This window comes from Pollachius pollachius, assembly GCF_949987615.1.
Source record: "Pollachius pollachius genome assembly, chromosome: 11".
Taxonomy (NCBI): domain Eukaryota; kingdom Metazoa; phylum Chordata; class Actinopteri; order Gadiformes; family Gadidae; genus Pollachius; species Pollachius pollachius.
Window position 1 is genome coordinate 3,628,328 of NC_136944.1, and position 17,181 is coordinate 3,645,508.

Here is a 17,181-nt window from a genome sequence, read left to right on the forward strand (position 1 = left end):
GGGCGGCGGGTCGCAGGCAGAAACTTGCATATTCCCTTTTTCCGCCAAGATGCGCTAGGGGGCGTCGAAACAGCGACCAATGACCCATAAAGTGTTATAGAACCATCACAAGGACTCTTAACCTGTTATATTAAGGTAAATTAAGCCAAAAAGGTTGCATAGTTCTCCTTTAAATGAAGATATGGCACTGAAAAAAGAGTAAGGGGAATGAGTGAAAGGAGGGAGAGGGAGAAAGAGGACAGTGGGTTTAGATCAGATTAGGAGAGGTTAAAGGACGAACCAACATGTATGTGTGGTTTATTTAGTGAGACGGAGTGCGTCTGTTCCACTGTCAATAAAAACAGAGCTGGGAGTGAAGATCTTTCTGTGTTCGAAACAGTTTATCTCCGGTTTGATTCTAAATTGGTGAATTATGTCATGGTGAATGAGAGATAGATGAATAGTTTTATGGGTGGTTGAATTGTTGGATGGATGGATGAGTTAATGATTGATTGAATGCTGAATTAATTTATTGTTTGATGGGTTTATAGGTGAACACAGTGCCTCACCAGAGGGACCAAACCAGTTCATCGTTGAGTCTTGTGTGTTTAATTTCCTCCTCATCATTTAACCTATCAAGGAACGTTGGTTTGAAACTAGTTTACATAATTTATACTGCTGCTTTAATCCCAGGGTTGTCATTTCTCACATGACGTTAATCTGCATTAAAAAAAACCTTAACTGAAATAAGAGTTATCCAAAAGGTTATTAGTAAACTTATTTTATTGTAGCCTAGTTAACTAGTAGTACATGTCATAGTACTTTAGGGCTGTGAATCTTTGTGTCAAAGTACGGATGTGTCATGTATCCTGATCACATGACAGGATCTTATCTGGTCATTTTGGGATCGTTTGAGTTCCCTGGGATCAGAGTTAGGTAATCCAGATGTTTACACCAAACAGAGCAGAAACCTTGGTAAAAAAAAAAAGAGTTTGGAAACCTCTCCATTCGGTCACAGCAGCATAGCCGCTACAACACGGGTCTAACAATACTGTTACTAACCATACTGATACTGCTATTATATGAGGGGGTTGTGTCTTTAGTGTCGTGTTTTTTATGTTTGAATGTATTTTATAATAAAATATGCAAACAGAAAAACTGCATAATGTTCATTTTGTTGAGTTGAGAGAGAGAGAGAGAGAGAGAGAGAGAGAGAGAGTGTGTGTGTGTGTGTGTGTGTGTGTGTGCGTGTTTGTGTGTCTGTCTGTGGGACAGCAATATGAACCGCTTTCGTTTACGTCCAATCAGGCGCTCTGCTGAGGCCACGTGACGGTTACATCACCATGTAGGAAGCTGCGACCTGTAATTTAATGTTTCACGGGCACAATTTGGACGTATTTTATCTATAATGTAAATTAACAAAAATGTTTTCCGAGATTGGGCCTTTATTCTGTCTATTTGGTCGACATTGAGTTGCTTCGGTTACCCGTTTCCCGGTATTCGCCAGAGCAACGCAATGGCATCTTTAACATACACCTGCATCAGCGACACAGGTCTGTGATAACCTTATAAAATGTGATATAACCGTCTATATTCCGAGTCACACCCATTTTATACCTCATATATGTATACCTTTCTTAACAGTTAAAGAGATTCAATCGTTTTGGTTCCTATACAATAGACTTTTTGATGATCTGATTTATTAGGCTCAAAGTGTAAACAGATGGACTGATTTGTATTGGGTCTGTCTAGAGAATTAAGACAATAACAGTGTATCAAAATAACATACCATGAAATACCATGTCTACACAATAAATAAAGGCCCATATATTATATGGCATTGCCTGAATGACATCTATACGATGTCGGATTAAAACAACGTGTTGGAATCCTAAAGGATGTGAACGATGCAGGACGATGTCCTCACAGTCCTATGGTCCTGTGTATTTATGAGTATGAAAAACATATATTTATTGCGGTCTATCGTCTGTCCGGACAGAGAAGGACCGATTGTTCGCCTCCCTTACGAGCTATGGTTCGGCCGGGGGTTCGAACCCGGGAACCTCAGACCCGGGCCCGCAGGAGGAGGAGGAGGCGCTGAGGAGGAAACTCAAGTACTTTTTCATGAGCCCCTGTGATAAATACCACGCCAAGGGACGGAAGCCCTTCAAACTGGGCCTGCAGCTGCTGAAGATCATCATCGTCACCGTGCAGGTAGTTCTGAAGTCGATACAGACACGGTCGCTTATTTCCCCCCAGTGGCCAACAGTGGTTTCACTTATGCTCCCGGTATAATAACGCATATTATTATTACACAGGAACAATAAGACACAACTCTTTTCAATGGAGTTTTATGGGTGGTTGAATTGGTGGATGGATGGATGAATTAATGATTGATGAATCAATTAGTTGTTTGATAGACGTTTGAAGCACTATTTGATGGATGAATTATTTCATGGGTGTACAGGTGAATGGGTGAATGAATGGTTGGATTAGGCAAACTTGACCCAGAACCTTACCAGAGGTGACCAACCAGTTCATCGTTGAGTCTTCCGTGTTTAATTTCCTCCTGTTCGATATTAGTTATTCTATTTTAAAATCATTTTCCTCTTGTATGAACCCCCCTGGTGTGATTTGGTCTGACCCCCCTGTGTGGCCCCCCCCTCTCCCCACAAGCTGGTCCTGTTCGGGCTCAGTAACCAGATGGTGGTGACCTTCAAGGAGGACAACACAGACTCCTTCAGGCACTTGTTCCTCAGGGACTACCAGGAGGGGGTCCAGCAGGCCGTTCACACCCAGAAGGACCTGTACGGGGTCATCCACCACACCCTGGACCAGGTACACTCCCCCCCCCCCCCCCCCAGCTGTCTTTAGTGTATTCCAACAGTATAAAGTGGGACACTCTGTTAATAAATGCACAGAGCTGTTTGAGGGGTCTGTGTGTCTTCTGATTGGGGGCTTTGTTAGTTGATCGTGTGTGTGTGTGCGTGCATGTGCGTGTATCTGTGTGTCTGTCCGCTGTGTGTGTGTGTGTCTGTCCGGTGTGTGTGTGTGTCTGTCCGGTGTGCGTGTTTGTATGTGTGTGTGTGTGTGCGTGCGTACGTGTGTTTGTGTCTGTCTGTCCGGTGTGTGCGTGTGTGTGTGTGTGTACCTGTGTGTCTGTCCGGTGTGTGTCTGCCCGGTGTGTGTGTGTGCGTGCGTGTGTGTGTGTATGTCTGTGCGTGTGTGTGTGTGTGTGTGTGTGTGTGTGTGCTCCAGTACCTGCTGCTCCCCCAGAAGTCCCTGGGGCGCTACGCCTACGTCCCGGGGGTGGGCGTCAACGGCAGCGCTCTGTCCCTCTGCCAGCGCTTCTTCCTACGGGGCAGCATCGAGCCCGCCAACGACACCTTCGACATCGACCCCCGCGTGGTCACCGGTACGACAGACACCCCTCACACCTCCTCCTTGTCCTCCTCCTCGTCCTCCTCCTCGTCCTCCTCCTCGTCCTTCTCCTCGTCCTCCTCCTCTTCCTCATCCTCCTCCTCCTTCTCCTCTTCTTCCCTCTCATCCTCCTCTGCTTCCTCCCTCTCTTCCTCCTCCTTATCCCCCCTTCCTCTTCCTCCTCCCTCTCCTCCTTCTCCTCCTCCTCCTCCACCTCCTTCTCCTCCTCTCCCTTCTCCTCTTCCTCCTCCCTCTCCTCCTCCTTCTCTGCCTCTTCCTCCTCTGCAGTTTGATAGGTCAGGGAGTCTGTCACGCAGAGTACTTCTAGTCACTGATGACGGTGATGACATAATATAATAGCTGTTGTTACTGCGTAGGTGTGTCTGCTCTGTGGGGCTCATGCTCACAGACAACATTGTGAAGAACAGCAGATTTAGTGTAAACCAAACGCTCTTTTCAGAGTGTATCGGACTGGACCCGCCCCCACCGGGCTCACCTCAGGGGAACCAGGACTACAAGAACTTCACCCTCAAGATCCACAAGTCAGGCAACCTCCCTTATACACTCTAACATACGTTACCAATCGTTATACCACGGTCTGGGGGAATACTCGATTCTGATTGGCTGCAGGGTGTGCATTAACCCCTGATATGCGGACACCTGCTAAGTAGTTTCAGTCAAATTGTCTGTTCAGCCTTCAAAACGAGAGCTGGTAAATTGGGAAAAATGCATTAAACTGTGCTCAGAAAATGCAGTTATATGTTACAGACCTATAGTATCTGTGGTATAAAGGGTATCTGTGGTATCTCTCTCTGGGACGAATTTCAAATTATAAATATGTACACTTTATGTTAAGAGTATAGACCGTCGCAATTCCCATTGAAACGAATGGTGCGGTGATTCGGTCTTCAAAACGAGAGCTGGTAAATTTTGAAAAATGAATTAAACTGTAATCAGGCAACGGGGTTATATGCTATAGACCCTAGAGTATCTGTGGTATAAAGGCTGGGACGAATTTCGAATTATTAATATGTACAATGCATAACTTAAGCTCTCTGGCTCATAGCTGAGCCAACTAGAATACCTCCCATTGCCAAGTCGTAGCTAAGGTCCGTCGTATTTACTGGAGGAGTGAACAACGTTTCCGTTGCATAAGAACCTTACTGGAGGGTAATGATTGTTCCAGGTATTAGTCAAACCCTCAGGCGTTACCAGGGACACAAAGTTATGGCTTTTGAAAAACTTTATATTTGGATTGTAAAACGCATGAAAATATAAATGAATGGTCTTAATTTATTTTCTTTGGCAAGTGACCATGGTATAAGCGGGATAATGCCCTTCGAGGTGTCCATTATCAGGAATTAATGGACTTCATGGAGGGTCTAAGGCCTCCGCTGACACCCAATCACACACACAACCATTTGGTTAATACAAACCAAACACATATTCACACAACACTGAACAACACTCATAACACACCTGAAAACACAGAATAGCCTTCATTAAAACACTTCTAACATACCGTATAACTCCTCTGTTCTGATTGGTCCTCAGGCTGATCAACGTCACCATAGACTTCCAGCTGAAGGCCATCAACATCCAGACCATAATAAACAACGAGATCCCAGACTGCTACACGTTCTACATTACAGTGAGCATCCTTCTCTCCTCTCCTCTCCTTCTCTCCGCCTCCAACCCTCCTATTCTCCTCTCTTGTTCTCTTATCTTCAGCTCATGTCCCCCCCTCCTCCTCCTTGCAGTCTGATCCACTTCTCCTCTCCACCTCTTCTCTCCCCTCTCCTCCTCTCGTCTACTCTCCTCCTCTCCTCTCTCCTCTCTCCTCTCCTCTCCTCCTCATTGCGATGCAGACGGAGAGGTGAAGATGAATGTAAGACGGACACTGAAGCCCTGCAGTAATAAATCTCTGCTAGCCTTCATGTGATTCCAGTCACGCTGTTCACATGAGATCCTGTTTCCCTGCAGGAGACCGAAACCTCCCAGGAGGGTACCGTGTTCTTTGATATGTGCTCGCATTTTTCTAAGAAATGGTGTGTGTGCGTGTGTGTGTGTGTTTGTGCTTGTTTGTGCGTGTGTGTGTCTGTGTGAGTCTGTGTCGTGTGTGTCTGTGTGTGCTTGTATCTGTGTGTGTGTGTGTGTGTGTGTGTGTGTGTGTTACCAGATCCTCCTGGACAACAAGGCTCACAGTGGGCGGGTGAAGGTCAGCCTCCAGAACCGAGCCTCCATCACTGAGTGCCGGGACCCCAACGTCTCGGGACACGGTGAGCGATGAGAGACCCCCTGCTGACCAGCGGGCCGTGATGAGTCAATCACAATGGCCTTAGTGCTCACCCTCTCTGAATCGCTTCTCTCCTTTTCTCTCACCTTCTCTCCCCTTCTCTCCTCTCCTCTCCTCTCCTTCCCTATCCGCTTCTCTTCTCTCCTTTCCCCTTCTCTCCTGTCCTCTCCCCTTCTCTCCTCCTCTCCTCCTCTCCCCTTCTCTCCACCTCTCTCCCCTTCTCTCCGGTCTCCTCCTCTCCTCAGCGGACAGCTATGCCCGGGAGGTGTTTGACGTCCTGGTGGCGGTGGTGTGTCTGCTGTCCCTGGTGCTTTGTGGTCGCTCCATCCTGAGGGGGATCTTCCTGCAGCACGTAAGGCATCTGGACCGCAGTGTTGCTCACCAGCTCCCGCAAAAGACTCATGACTCTCTTGTTCAGAGTTCACCTGGACACTGCATAGCCCCCCCTTACCTCCCTACAGCCCTCTTACTTACTCACTTATCGTATGTTGTACGTCCTGGCACTGAACAATAGTACTTAGCATCGGGTAGAATGTACGGGTAATGGGTTAACCTAGTGATTGTTAGTGCTTGGCACTTGGTTCTATGAACAACCTTACTGTACCGACAGCGGTATATTGTTGTTTCTCTTCTCCTGATAAATGGACTTATTGTAAGTCACCTTGGATAAAAGCGTCTGTAAGAGACCCCCCCACCACCCTCCTCCCCTCTGGACCAGAGTCCACGGCGTCGAGGGGTCCGCCTCATGGGGTGCGCTTGTTTCGTCCCCCAGGAGTACGTGGGGTTTGTTCAGCGGCGGACGGGCCGGCGGGCGAGCTGGGGGGACAGGATGGAGTTCATCAATGGCTGGTACCTCCTCCTCATCGTCAGCGACCTCTTCACCATCACCGGCAGCTTCATCAAGATCGCCATCGAGTCCAAGGTCAGCCGGCGACACGGAAACACAGGAGGTAGAGCGGGTTGGCTGGTAACCGAAAGGTTGCTAGTTCGATCCCCGGTTCCTGCTAGCGAGTGTCGACTGCTCCTGACTAGCTGGCTGTCACCTTGCATGGCTGACTCCGTCGGCGGTGTGTAAATGTGTGCATGAATGGGTGAATGTTAGGCGTTATTGTAAAGCACCTTGAGTGGTCACTGGTTAGAACAGCGCTGTGTAGATGCAGTCCATCCCCTCAGTCCGGTCTCTGTAGCAACGTGTGTGTTGTCTCCACAGAGCATCTCGTCGTACGACGTGTGTGGCATCCTGCTTGGCACCTCTACCCTGCTGGTGTGGGTCGGGGTCATACGCTACCTCAGCTTCTTCCAGAAGTACAATGTGAGTCCACAGCAAGACCAGCGCTCACGACAGTACACACACGCCAGGACACGTAGCCTGAAACATGCGAATACGGCCTAGCATGGGCTATCTCACGCCCTCATACATGCTAGCACACGCTAATGATGCTCTTTCTGTTAATATATGCTAACACGAGCTGTCACACTCTAATTTACACGAGAATATGCTGTTACGTGCTAGACCACGTTAACAGTAGGTAACATATGCTAACAAACGGAAATAAATGCTAAACAAATTATTCCCTTCTTTATCTTCCCTTCATTCACTTACTTCCTTCCTTCTTTCCTCCCTCCCTCTCTCCCCCCTCTTCCCCTCCCTATCTCCTCCCTATCGTCCCTTCCCTCCCTCCTCCCTCCTGTCTCCTCCCTCCTCCCCTCCCCCTCCTCCCTCCTCCCTCCCCCCCCCCCCCCCCCCCCCCCCTCTCTCCCCCTCAGATCCTGATCGTGACGCTCCGAGCGGCGTTCCCCAACGTCATCCGGTTCTGCTGCTGCGCCGCCGCCATCTACCTGGGCTACTGCTTCTGTGGCTGGATTGTCCTGGGGCCCTACCACACCAAGGTACACACACACTACTCCAGACCACTACACACTACCACACCAAGGTACACACACTACTCCAGACCACTACACACTACCACACCAAGGTACACACACACTACTCCAGACCACTACACACTACCACACTAAGGTACACACACACTACTCCAGACCACTACACACTACCACACCAAGGTACACACACTGCTACACACTACACACACTACCACACCAAGGTACACACACACTACTCCAGACCACTACACACTACCACACCAAGGTACACACACACTACTCCAGACCACTACACACTACCACACCAAGGTACACACACTGCTACACACTACACACACTACCACACCAAGGTACACACACACTACTCCAGACCACTACACACTACCACACCAAGGTACACACACACTACTCCAGACCACTACACACTACCACACCAAGGTACACATACTGCTACACACTACACACACTACCACACCAAGGTACACACACACTACTCCAGACCACTACACACTACCACACCAAGGTACACACACACTGCTCCAGACCACTTCACACTACCACACCAAGGTACACACACACTACTACACACCACGGTACATACACACCTACACACTACCAAACCAAGGTACACACACACTACTAAACGCTACCTGGGCTACTGCTTCTGTGGCTAGATCATCCTGGGGCCCAACCACACCAAGGCACACACACACTGCTACACACACTACCACACCAAGGCACACACACACTGCTACACACTACACACACTACCACACCAAGGCACACACACACTGCTACACACAAAGGTACACACACACACACTACTTTTTACCAACACTGCAGTATTTCTAAAATTCGATCAATTTTAAATCTCAGTGATGCAGAAACTTTGTTACATTTTTTCATCTCCTCGCGACTTGATTATTGTAACAGCCTTTTTACCTGCTTTAACCAGAAAACACTCAAACGGCTACAGACTGTTCAAAGCTCAGCTGGCAGGCTTTTAACTAGATCTAGAAAATATGACGCTATCACACCTATTCTAGCGTCTTTTGTTGTAGGATTGATTTTAAGATTTTATTGATTACTTTTAAGGCTTATCATGACTTGGCCCTTATATCTCAGAGCTTTTAGTCCCCTATGGGCCGTCCCGTAGCGTGAGGTCCTCAGGCAGTAGAAAGCTGTTCCTCCAGAGCTCTCTCCATACGGGCACCGAAGCTCTGGAACCACTTGCCAGAGGAAATTAGGTTGACTGAGTCAATGACCATTTTTAAATCTTCCTCAAAACCCGCTTTTATCGGAGAGCTTTTCCAGATTTCATTTGAGCCTGCCTTTGTTTTTATTCCTGTCTTTTATCCTTTTGTTTTCATATGGCTCATTATTGTCTGTGCATCACTTGTATTTTATGCTCTTTGTTTTACTTGTGGTTTTATTTGTTCAGCAGTTTAAAACTGTGTTTTGAAAAGTGCTCTATAAATAAAGTTTATTATTATTATAATTACTACACACTACCACACCAAGGTACACACACACTACTACAAACTACTCAGACTACCACACCAAGGTTCACACACTGCTACACAATAAGGTACACACACACACCTACACACTACCACACCAAGGTACACACACCACTACACACTACCACACACTACCACATCAAGGTACACACGCACTGCTACACACTACTACAGTCTACTACACACTACCACACCAAGGTACACACAAACACACACACACACACACACACACTACCACACTAAGGTACATATAGTGAAAATACTAGAAAGTCCTTCTTTTGAAAGTGGATAGAATGTTATCTAGGATGGACACTCCCCTTCAAATAAATATAGAAAACAAAATCTAAATATGAAAAAAAACGTCTTCAAAAAGCCTAAAGGACATCATGACGGAGTTTAGAGCCGTTAAATGTCAAACCAGGCAGAATTAAATGTCAGACTATGAACCAAACGCACAACAGAGCTATCTATCTCTCTGCTGTCCTAAACTCCCATGCTTCCAATCACTACCCTTCACTCCATACAAACCCCTGCACTTATGTGATTATTAATAATGCACGGTTTGAAGGTTATGCTGAGATTACAGTTAATCTGCATGTGTAATGTTTGTTTCTCGTTGAGTCGCCCAGGAAATTACCATCGCTGACTCTGGCCTCCTGTCTCCCATGGAAACTGTTTCTATTGCTCATGTTGCTGTGTTTGACCCAGTGAATTCTGTAATAGTTCAGTAATTGTGTGTGTGTATGTGTGTGTGTTTGTGTGTGTGTGTGGGCATCTTTTTGTGTGTCTTTGTGTGTGTGTCTTGGTATGTGCGTGCACGTGTGCGTGTGTGTGCCTGCCTGCGTGTGCCTACTTGCGTGTGTGTGTGTGTGTGTGTGCGTGTGCGTGCCTGCGTGTGTGTGTGTGTGTGTGTGTGTGTGTGCGTGTGCATGCTTGCGTGTGTGTGTGCCTGCGTGTGTATGTGTGTGTGTTTGTGTGCGTGTGTGTGTGTGTGCGTGCGCGTGTGTGCGTGTGCGTGCGTGCCTGCGTGTGTGTGTGTGTGTGTGCGTGCGCGTGTGTGTGTGTAGTTCCACTCCTTGTCCATGGTGTCGGAGTGTCTCTTCTCGCTGATCAACGGTGACGACATGTTCGTGACGTTCTCGGAGATGGAGCGCAGCAGCACGCTGGTGTGGGTGTTCAGCCAGGTGTACCTCTACTCCTTCATCTCCCTCTTCATCTACATGGTGCTGTCGCTCTTCATCGCCCTGATCACCGGAGCCTACGACACCATCATGGTAGGCTGGGGGTCACAGGTCAGCGGTCTGGGGCCTGGGGGTCATAGGTCAACGGTCTGTGTGTGGTCATAGGTTGAGCCTGATCAGATTCATTCTCAGTATTGAAAACAAAAGTGAGTTTTATATTGATCATCATTTTGGATCATAATTATTATTATTTGTTTCAGTAATTATGTGTTTGTGTGCGTGTGCGTGTGTGCATGTGTATGTGTGTGTGGTGTCTCTGTCTACCTGTGTGTGTGCGTACGTGCGTGCGTGCGTGCGTGCGTGCGTGTGTGTGTGTGTGGCTACAGGCACAGACCCAGGAGCACGTGCACGTGAGTGAGCTGCGGGACTTCATCGCAGCGTGTGCGGACACGCCTACTTCCGGAAACTTCCACGAACCGGAAGGATCGTCGTGCTCCTTCCTCTGCTGCTGCGACTGAGGAGGAGGAGGAGGTGAGGGAGGAGGTGAGGGGGAGAGTTAGGGAGGGGGAGTAAGGGGGAGGAGGAGGAGGAGGAGGTGAGGGAGGAGGTGAGGGGGAGAGTTAGGGAGGGGGAGTAAGGAGGAGGAGGAGGAGGTGAGGGGGAGAGTTAGGGAGGGGGAGTAAGGGGGAGGAGGAGGAGGTGAGGGGGAGAGTTAGGGAGGGGGAGTAAGGGGGAGGAGGAGGAGGAGGAGGTGAGGGGGAGAGTTAGGGAGGGGGAGTAAGGGGGAGGAGGAGGAGGTGAGGGAGGAGGTGAGGGGGAGAGTTAGGGAGGTGGAGTAAGGGGGAGGAAGAGGTGGAGGAGGAGGATGAGGAGGTGAGGGAGGGAGGAGGTGAGGGGGAGAGTTAGGGAGGGGGAGTAAGGAGGAGGTGGAGGTGGGCAGCAATGGGGGTGGGGGAGTGAGGTAAAGGGGAGGAGGAGAAGGAGGAGTTGGAGGAGGAGGAGTTTTGGGGTAGTATGGAGGAGGAGGAGTTGGTGGAGGTGGGCAGGAGGGGGTGGGGGAGTGAAGGGGAGGAGGAGGAGAAGAATGGGGCTTTAGATGAGGGGGAAGAGGAGGAGGAGCTGGGGGGTAGTAAGGAGGAGGTGAAGATGTGGGGAGGAGGCGGGGTTGACGAGAAGTAGTGAGAGGGACGGAGAGAGAGAGAGAAAGTAGGGCTGAAAAATACATCTCATTTATAACATGATGTATGGTTATGATGAGTATATGCTGAATGTTTGAGCTGTATTAACTACAACATGTTAGTTTGTATCGTTTGGGAAGAATGTGGAGAGACTGCGTGCAGATGTGCTGGTGTGTGTGGGGATAAATCGACCCTCATGTAAATCATCATCTCATCCTCATCTTCTTCTTCGTCCTCAACATCGCTCTTCCCCTCCCAGACGCAGAGCGGGAACCATCCTGTCTCCATGGCGATCAGACTGACCTTGCGCCAAACTCCCTGTGGTTACCAAGGTTACCAAGGTTACAACATCTGCATATTTAACTCTTTCTGGAAGGGCCCATTACGGCTTCAGGTCTGAATAATGCACGGCTCCTTCAGAGACCCCGGCAGGTCTGCTGAGGGGCTTGGAGACGCTCGGAGAGTCACTCCATAAGTCTCCTTCAGGCTCTACCTGACGTCAGTTCGGCCTCTGAGTTTCTTTGTTTACATTTGAATCCCGTTATTTTAATATTCATTTTGAAATTACAGATGAGACGGTTGTTATCCATCCCTCCATGTGGTTGCCTCGGTAACCGTCGCATATTGATATTTATTGGCGTAAATACATTACATTACGTACGTTAACACACACACACACACACACACACACATACACACGCACGCACACCCGCACACACATTTATACATTATGAAATATGCATATCTGGGATATGCATATTTGATATCTGCTGTGTTCATGTCCTCCGGGGGGCCGGGGGGGTGGGGTGAGAGGAGGTCCCCCACTAAGTCTTCATTAATATGGACGCTCGTTCTGTAATGAGAACAGGGAGGCTAAACGGTCACGCTAATGCACTCCTGGACACAAGCTCTGGGTTCCCACCGCAGCACAAGTTTGCACACATTCCTTCTGGAAAACTGAAGGAAAAGACCCTGAAGAATTCCAGTGATATGATTGAATAGTCAAGGCTAAAATACATTGATATTGTTATGATGTGTATATTGGGGATGAATAGGAAACCAAGGTCCTATTTTACTGTTTAGTGTAGTTTGGCGGTTTGGGAGAGTTTCCTCAATCTCAAACTGGCGTTCAGCTTAGCCTGGCCTACATCGAGGCTGAACAGCGGCTAGTTTTAGCTGAGCCAGTGGAGCATTCTGCCCCACCCAAACTGATGCTTGCGTGTGGCAGAATATACCACTGGCTAAGCTAAAGCTAGCCGCGGTCAGCCATGCTGTAGGCCAAGCCGGCGGTCCCAGCTGAGACTCTCATCAGGAGGGAGGAGGGAAGGTCTGGTCGCCCGTGGGGCTTATGGTATCATAGCACCCTGCTGAATGTCTAGCTAGCTCTCAGAATTAATAATACAAAATACATTTGATTATTTTGACTAAATATACAAACGTTCAATTTACAGAATGTCACCTCCTCATGTTGAGAAGGCATAGTGAGGCATTCTGGGTAATGTAGGAAAAGGGTTCACTGGAGCAGAGAAGGACAGGATGTATGTCACCACGCCGATAACAACAGAAGTACAATTTGACACAAACCTGGAAAACCTTCCCTGGAATGAATAGGACAGCTGTTTAATAACAATGTCAGAGTGTTTAAGACTGGAGTTTTCCTTCAATGTGATGTTCAGTATTAATATTTATGTATTTATGCATTTTATTTTGGTGACTGTTGATTTCACATTGAAGCCAAGTTGTGCGGCCAGCTGCTGGTTTGTTCTTAATGGTGAACAAAAAAAATCACTCTAGAGTAGAAGGGACTCTTGACATTATATTTTTTTTTTTTGCTGAAACGTTTTACAAAATAACAATAGGGAAATTAAAGCTTCCATCTAGTCTTAGCTATTAGTGAGTTAAATGCAATGTTAAGAACTGTTCTGAGGCATCTGTCCATGTTTGAGATTTGTTTTACGATTTTAAAGATTTGGGCATCTCTTCCCTGATTTGTTCAGGGAATCCATCGTGCACGTCAATAACAGGTGTGGTAATCTACACTTCACAATGGAGGCTAAATGTTTTTTCTCTTCTTGCTCTTTCTTTACAGCTCTCAAATCTTTACACTAGCTTTAAATGTTAACTCTTCAGTTAAATTGTAATTATATGTATACCGTTTTACTTGAAGTAATAATGAAATGCTCCGTCAGTATTTATGAATGTACAACCATGTAACTAAGGGTAGGAAGCTAATGCAGCTTTTACCTTGCAAACACATCCTTTTTTTATGATTTTTATTAAATATTGTTTTTATTTTTGCCTCACTAGCACAATATGCAGGCCTAAATGCTGGGTAATGTGTAGGCCTATTTATATATAGTTTCAAAAATACCACTGCTTTACATATAACAATGAATGGTTGTAATAAATTCAAAAACATGTATAAACTGAACTCAGGTGAGAGTGTTTATTCTTGTCTTCTCGACCCTCTGCACCGACAAACTCATTATCACCCACTCAAGCGATCACAATAGATCGTTTAACCATCCTGAAGATGTTTGTGGGTTTCCAGTTCTTACATTGTATAATATGCCTGGAACGCTGCAGTGCTCCCGTAGCGTCGCTAGAGAGCAAAGGAGAGCCGGGTCAGACCTTCAGCAGGGCGGCCTCTGAGGAACCACATAATCAATACAGCAGCTGAGAAGCAATACCGAAGGGAGGGCAGGCGGGAAACACTGCATTTCAGGGGAGACGAAGGGAGGATGGGAGGGATGTAGGAGAGGAGGAGTGTTGCATAAAGAAAAGATAAACAAAATAAATTGAAACGGAAGGAAAAATGCTGAGCAAGTGAAATGTCGACGCTGCCCCGCCCGCCATTATCAGCACGTACCACACGTCCTCACCTCGTGGATAAGTGGAGGTGGAGAGGAACAGGAACGCAAAGAGTAACTGATGAAGATGCAAAACCCGAATGGATTAGCTAGAGGAGAGAAAGAGGGGGGGGGTGGAGAGAGACAGAGAGAGAGGGCGAGAGAGTGGCTGGGGTGGGGGGATGGAGAGACAGGGAGAGAGAGAGACGCAAGGAGAGAGAGACAGGGAGAGAGAGGAGAGAGCTAGTGCTCTTAGTGAAGTGGAGATGAACGCCGTCCAATAACAGCATCCATTATTTAGCTGATTATGTCTGACAGACAGGGAGTGACCGGCCCGGACATGCATCCTCAGGGCCCAGTCCTGCTCCCGGTCCCTCAAGATGAAACGTATATGTCAGATTCTGTGAAATTGTATGGAAAAAAGCCTAAACAGGCTATGCATGAATAGCCTGTATATTTGACTGTAAAGCCTATGCATTATAGGGAACCCCTAGGAAATGTAGGTAAAAGCCTCTGTATTTTAGTAAATAGCCTATGTATATAGTATAGTATATTATAGTAAATTTAATATAAGGATAGCCTGTATGTGATGTATTAGCAAACACATATGCATGACGGGCTCCAATGAGATGAGGGAAAAGTGATCTGATTGGACCATAAAGTCGTTTATCTTCTATGGGGGAAACCTCTATAGTCTAGTTTCTCCAAAATCTTTAATCCTTATCTGAGATTATATGGTTCAACAGTAAGGGAATCAAATGATACTGGCTGGTGGGCGTGGCAGTAGTGTGTGTACCACTGTGTGTATATCTGTGGGTGTATGTGTGTGTGTATCTGTGTGTGTTTGTGTACGTGTGCAGACTTTGTATACTGTTAACCTGTACGAGCTCCCCAGTCCCTGGCTGCGCCCCATGTGGGAGGTCAAACTGGAAATATTAAACACGTGGCGAGTATTTCTGCAGAAGATGGCGTCAGTGGGGGGGTGATGGGCGTGTCTCTGCCTCTCTCTATCTCACTCGCTCTCCCTTTCCCTCTGTCTCTCTCACTGCCTCTCTCTCTCCCTCTCTCTCTCTTTCTCTCTGCCGCTTCCCTCGACTTTGGTGTCGGTCTATCTCTCTCTCTTTGTCTAGCTGGGTTCATATTGGGGAATGTGGTGTCTTTGAAACAGACAGAGTGACAGTAAGAGAGAGAGAGAGAGCAGTACTGGTCTGCCTGCAGGACCAGTCACCGTGGTACAGAGACAGAGAGAGAGATGCCCCCGGCGATGGGTAGAGGCTCAGTGGCCCAGTTCCCAGCTATACTTACATACACTCCGTACCCAAGTACTGTGTTCTGCACAGTACTTGACTGATAATCAATCACTTTTTACCTTTTTGAAGAACTTTGTTACTTTTCCTTTGTTTCATTTCTGAACTGTTTTGGCAATGTTTCAGATGAATTTGGTGAGAAAGAGTAAGACAGAGAGAGCGAGCTGGGTGGAGAGACAGAGAGAGGGTGATGTGGATGGAGAGATAGATAGGGTGAGACGGATGGAGAGAAAGAGTGATTGAGGTGGATGGAGAGAGAGAGAGAGAGAGAGAGAGAGAGGTGGTATTGGTATAGACTGGTGCTGGTTCTAGATTGGGAGCCAGGCTGGGTGCTGGGTCTGGTGTGGGGCGGGGGGCTGTTTGGTGGGTGCACCGCCACACCCCTTCCTGTTGAACAAAAACACTTCCTTTCTTTGTGGTGCGTGTGATGGACCATGCCAGGACCTCCGACAGCAGTGTACACACACCTCCTCTCTCCCTCCCCTTCTCTCGGTCTCTCTCTGTATTCACCTCTCTCTCCCCATCTCTTTCTCTCCCTTCCTGTCTCCCCCTCCCTCCTGTCTGTCTTTCTCTCCCTGCCTCCCTCCCTTTATCGCTTACCTCCTCCTGTGTGTGTCTCTCTCTCCCCGCCTCCCTCCTCTTCTCTCTCCTCCTCTCTTTCTCTCCCGTCCTGTCTCCATCTCCCCCTCATGGTTCTGTCCTTCTCTCCCTGCCTCCCTCCTCTTCTCTCTCTCTCTCTCTCGCTCTCTCTCTCTCTCTCTCTCTCTCTCTCTCTCTCTCTCTCTCTCTCCTCATCCACCTTCTATGATTTTATCAAACATACCAACATTAATATGACTCATGAACATATAGCCAAACAGGTAAAAGGTCCAAACTGTTCCACTCAGAACACATATCCTCCTCACACCAACATGCAGAGATCAATCTGTCTGTAATTCCATTCAACCATCCACCAATTTAGAATAAATAGAAAATAACATAGAATATTCTATAATCTATCTCTTTCTATCTATTTACTCTTACATCTTTTTTTACTTTTTTACATCTTTGTGTGTGTGTGTGTGTGTGTGTGTGTGTGTGTGTGTGTGTGCGTGTGTGTGTGTGTGTGTGTGTGTGTGTGTGTGTGCGTGTGCGCGTGTGCGTGTGCGTGTGAGAGAGTGAGGTGTTGATGCATCACTGTTTAGTAAACAGAACCCTGACCCCTCAGACCGTCCAGTTCCTCCGTTAAGCGGCTGCTGCATGGTCGGGACCACGCTGAGCTGCCTCAGAGCAGAGCCCGTGCCTGGAGCAGACTTCTGTCCTCGGCACGAGTTGGACCGACCACCAATTCCCCACAAAGGAACGGAACAGAGCCGAGCACAAAGGCCCGCCTCGTGCAGACAGCCGCCGGCTGCAGGGCTCCAGCAGCACGGCAGACAGGCAGACGGACAGACAGACAGACAGGCAGGCGAGCTGAACGACGGACAGACAGGCTTCCGGCTAAAGGGCTCTAGCACCACAGCAGACAGACAGACAGACAGACAGACAGACAGACAGACAGACAGACAGACAGACAGACAGACGAGCA

The 17,181-nt window shown here is 47.8% G+C and overlaps 1 protein-coding gene across 2 annotated transcripts; it reads left to right on the forward strand.

Moving 5' to 3' along the window:
• The first annotated feature begins 1,323 nt into the window (after window positions 1-1,323).
• mcoln1b (mucolipin TRP cation channel 1b) lies at window positions 1,324-13,829 on the forward strand. 2 transcript variants are annotated; one of them, XM_079747181.1, is made up of 14 exons: window positions 1,324-1,532; window positions 1,979-2,193; window positions 2,656-2,817; window positions 3,238-3,394; window positions 3,860-3,941; window positions 4,954-5,050; window positions 5,579-5,678; window positions 5,941-6,047; window positions 6,468-6,617; window positions 6,906-7,007; window positions 7,463-7,585; window positions 10,167-10,373; window positions 10,667-10,823; window positions 11,718-13,829. In XM_079747181.1, the coding sequence occupies exons 1-13, from the start codon at window positions 1,496-1,498 to the stop codon at window positions 10,796-10,798; spliced, it is 1,671 nt and encodes a 556-aa protein (XP_079603307.1). In that variant the 5' UTR covers window positions 1,324-1,495; the 3' UTR covers window positions 10,799-10,823; window positions 11,718-13,829. The 2 variants fall into 2 exon arrangements, with proteins under 2 accessions (XP_079603307.1, XP_079603306.1); XM_079747180.1 differs by having other exon boundaries at window positions 10,667-10,811.
• The last annotated feature ends 3,352 nt before the right edge of the window (window positions 13,830-17,181 follow it).

What these genes read in the sequence shown, in the direction of transcription:
- mcoln1b (XM_079747181.1), top strand. Translation starts at nt 1,496, where the DNA reads ATGGCATCTTTAACATACACCTGCATCAGCGACACAG. An exon ending in TTCACCCTCAAGATCCACAA is followed by an intron (nt 3,942 to 4,953) that starts GTCAGGCAACCT and finishes ATTGGTCCTCAG; the next exon opens with GCTGATCAACGTCACCATAG. An exon ending in GCTACACGTTCTACATTACA is followed by an intron (nt 5,051 to 5,578) that starts GTGAGCATCCTT and finishes GTGTGTTACCAG; the next exon opens with ATCCTCCTGGACAACAAGGC.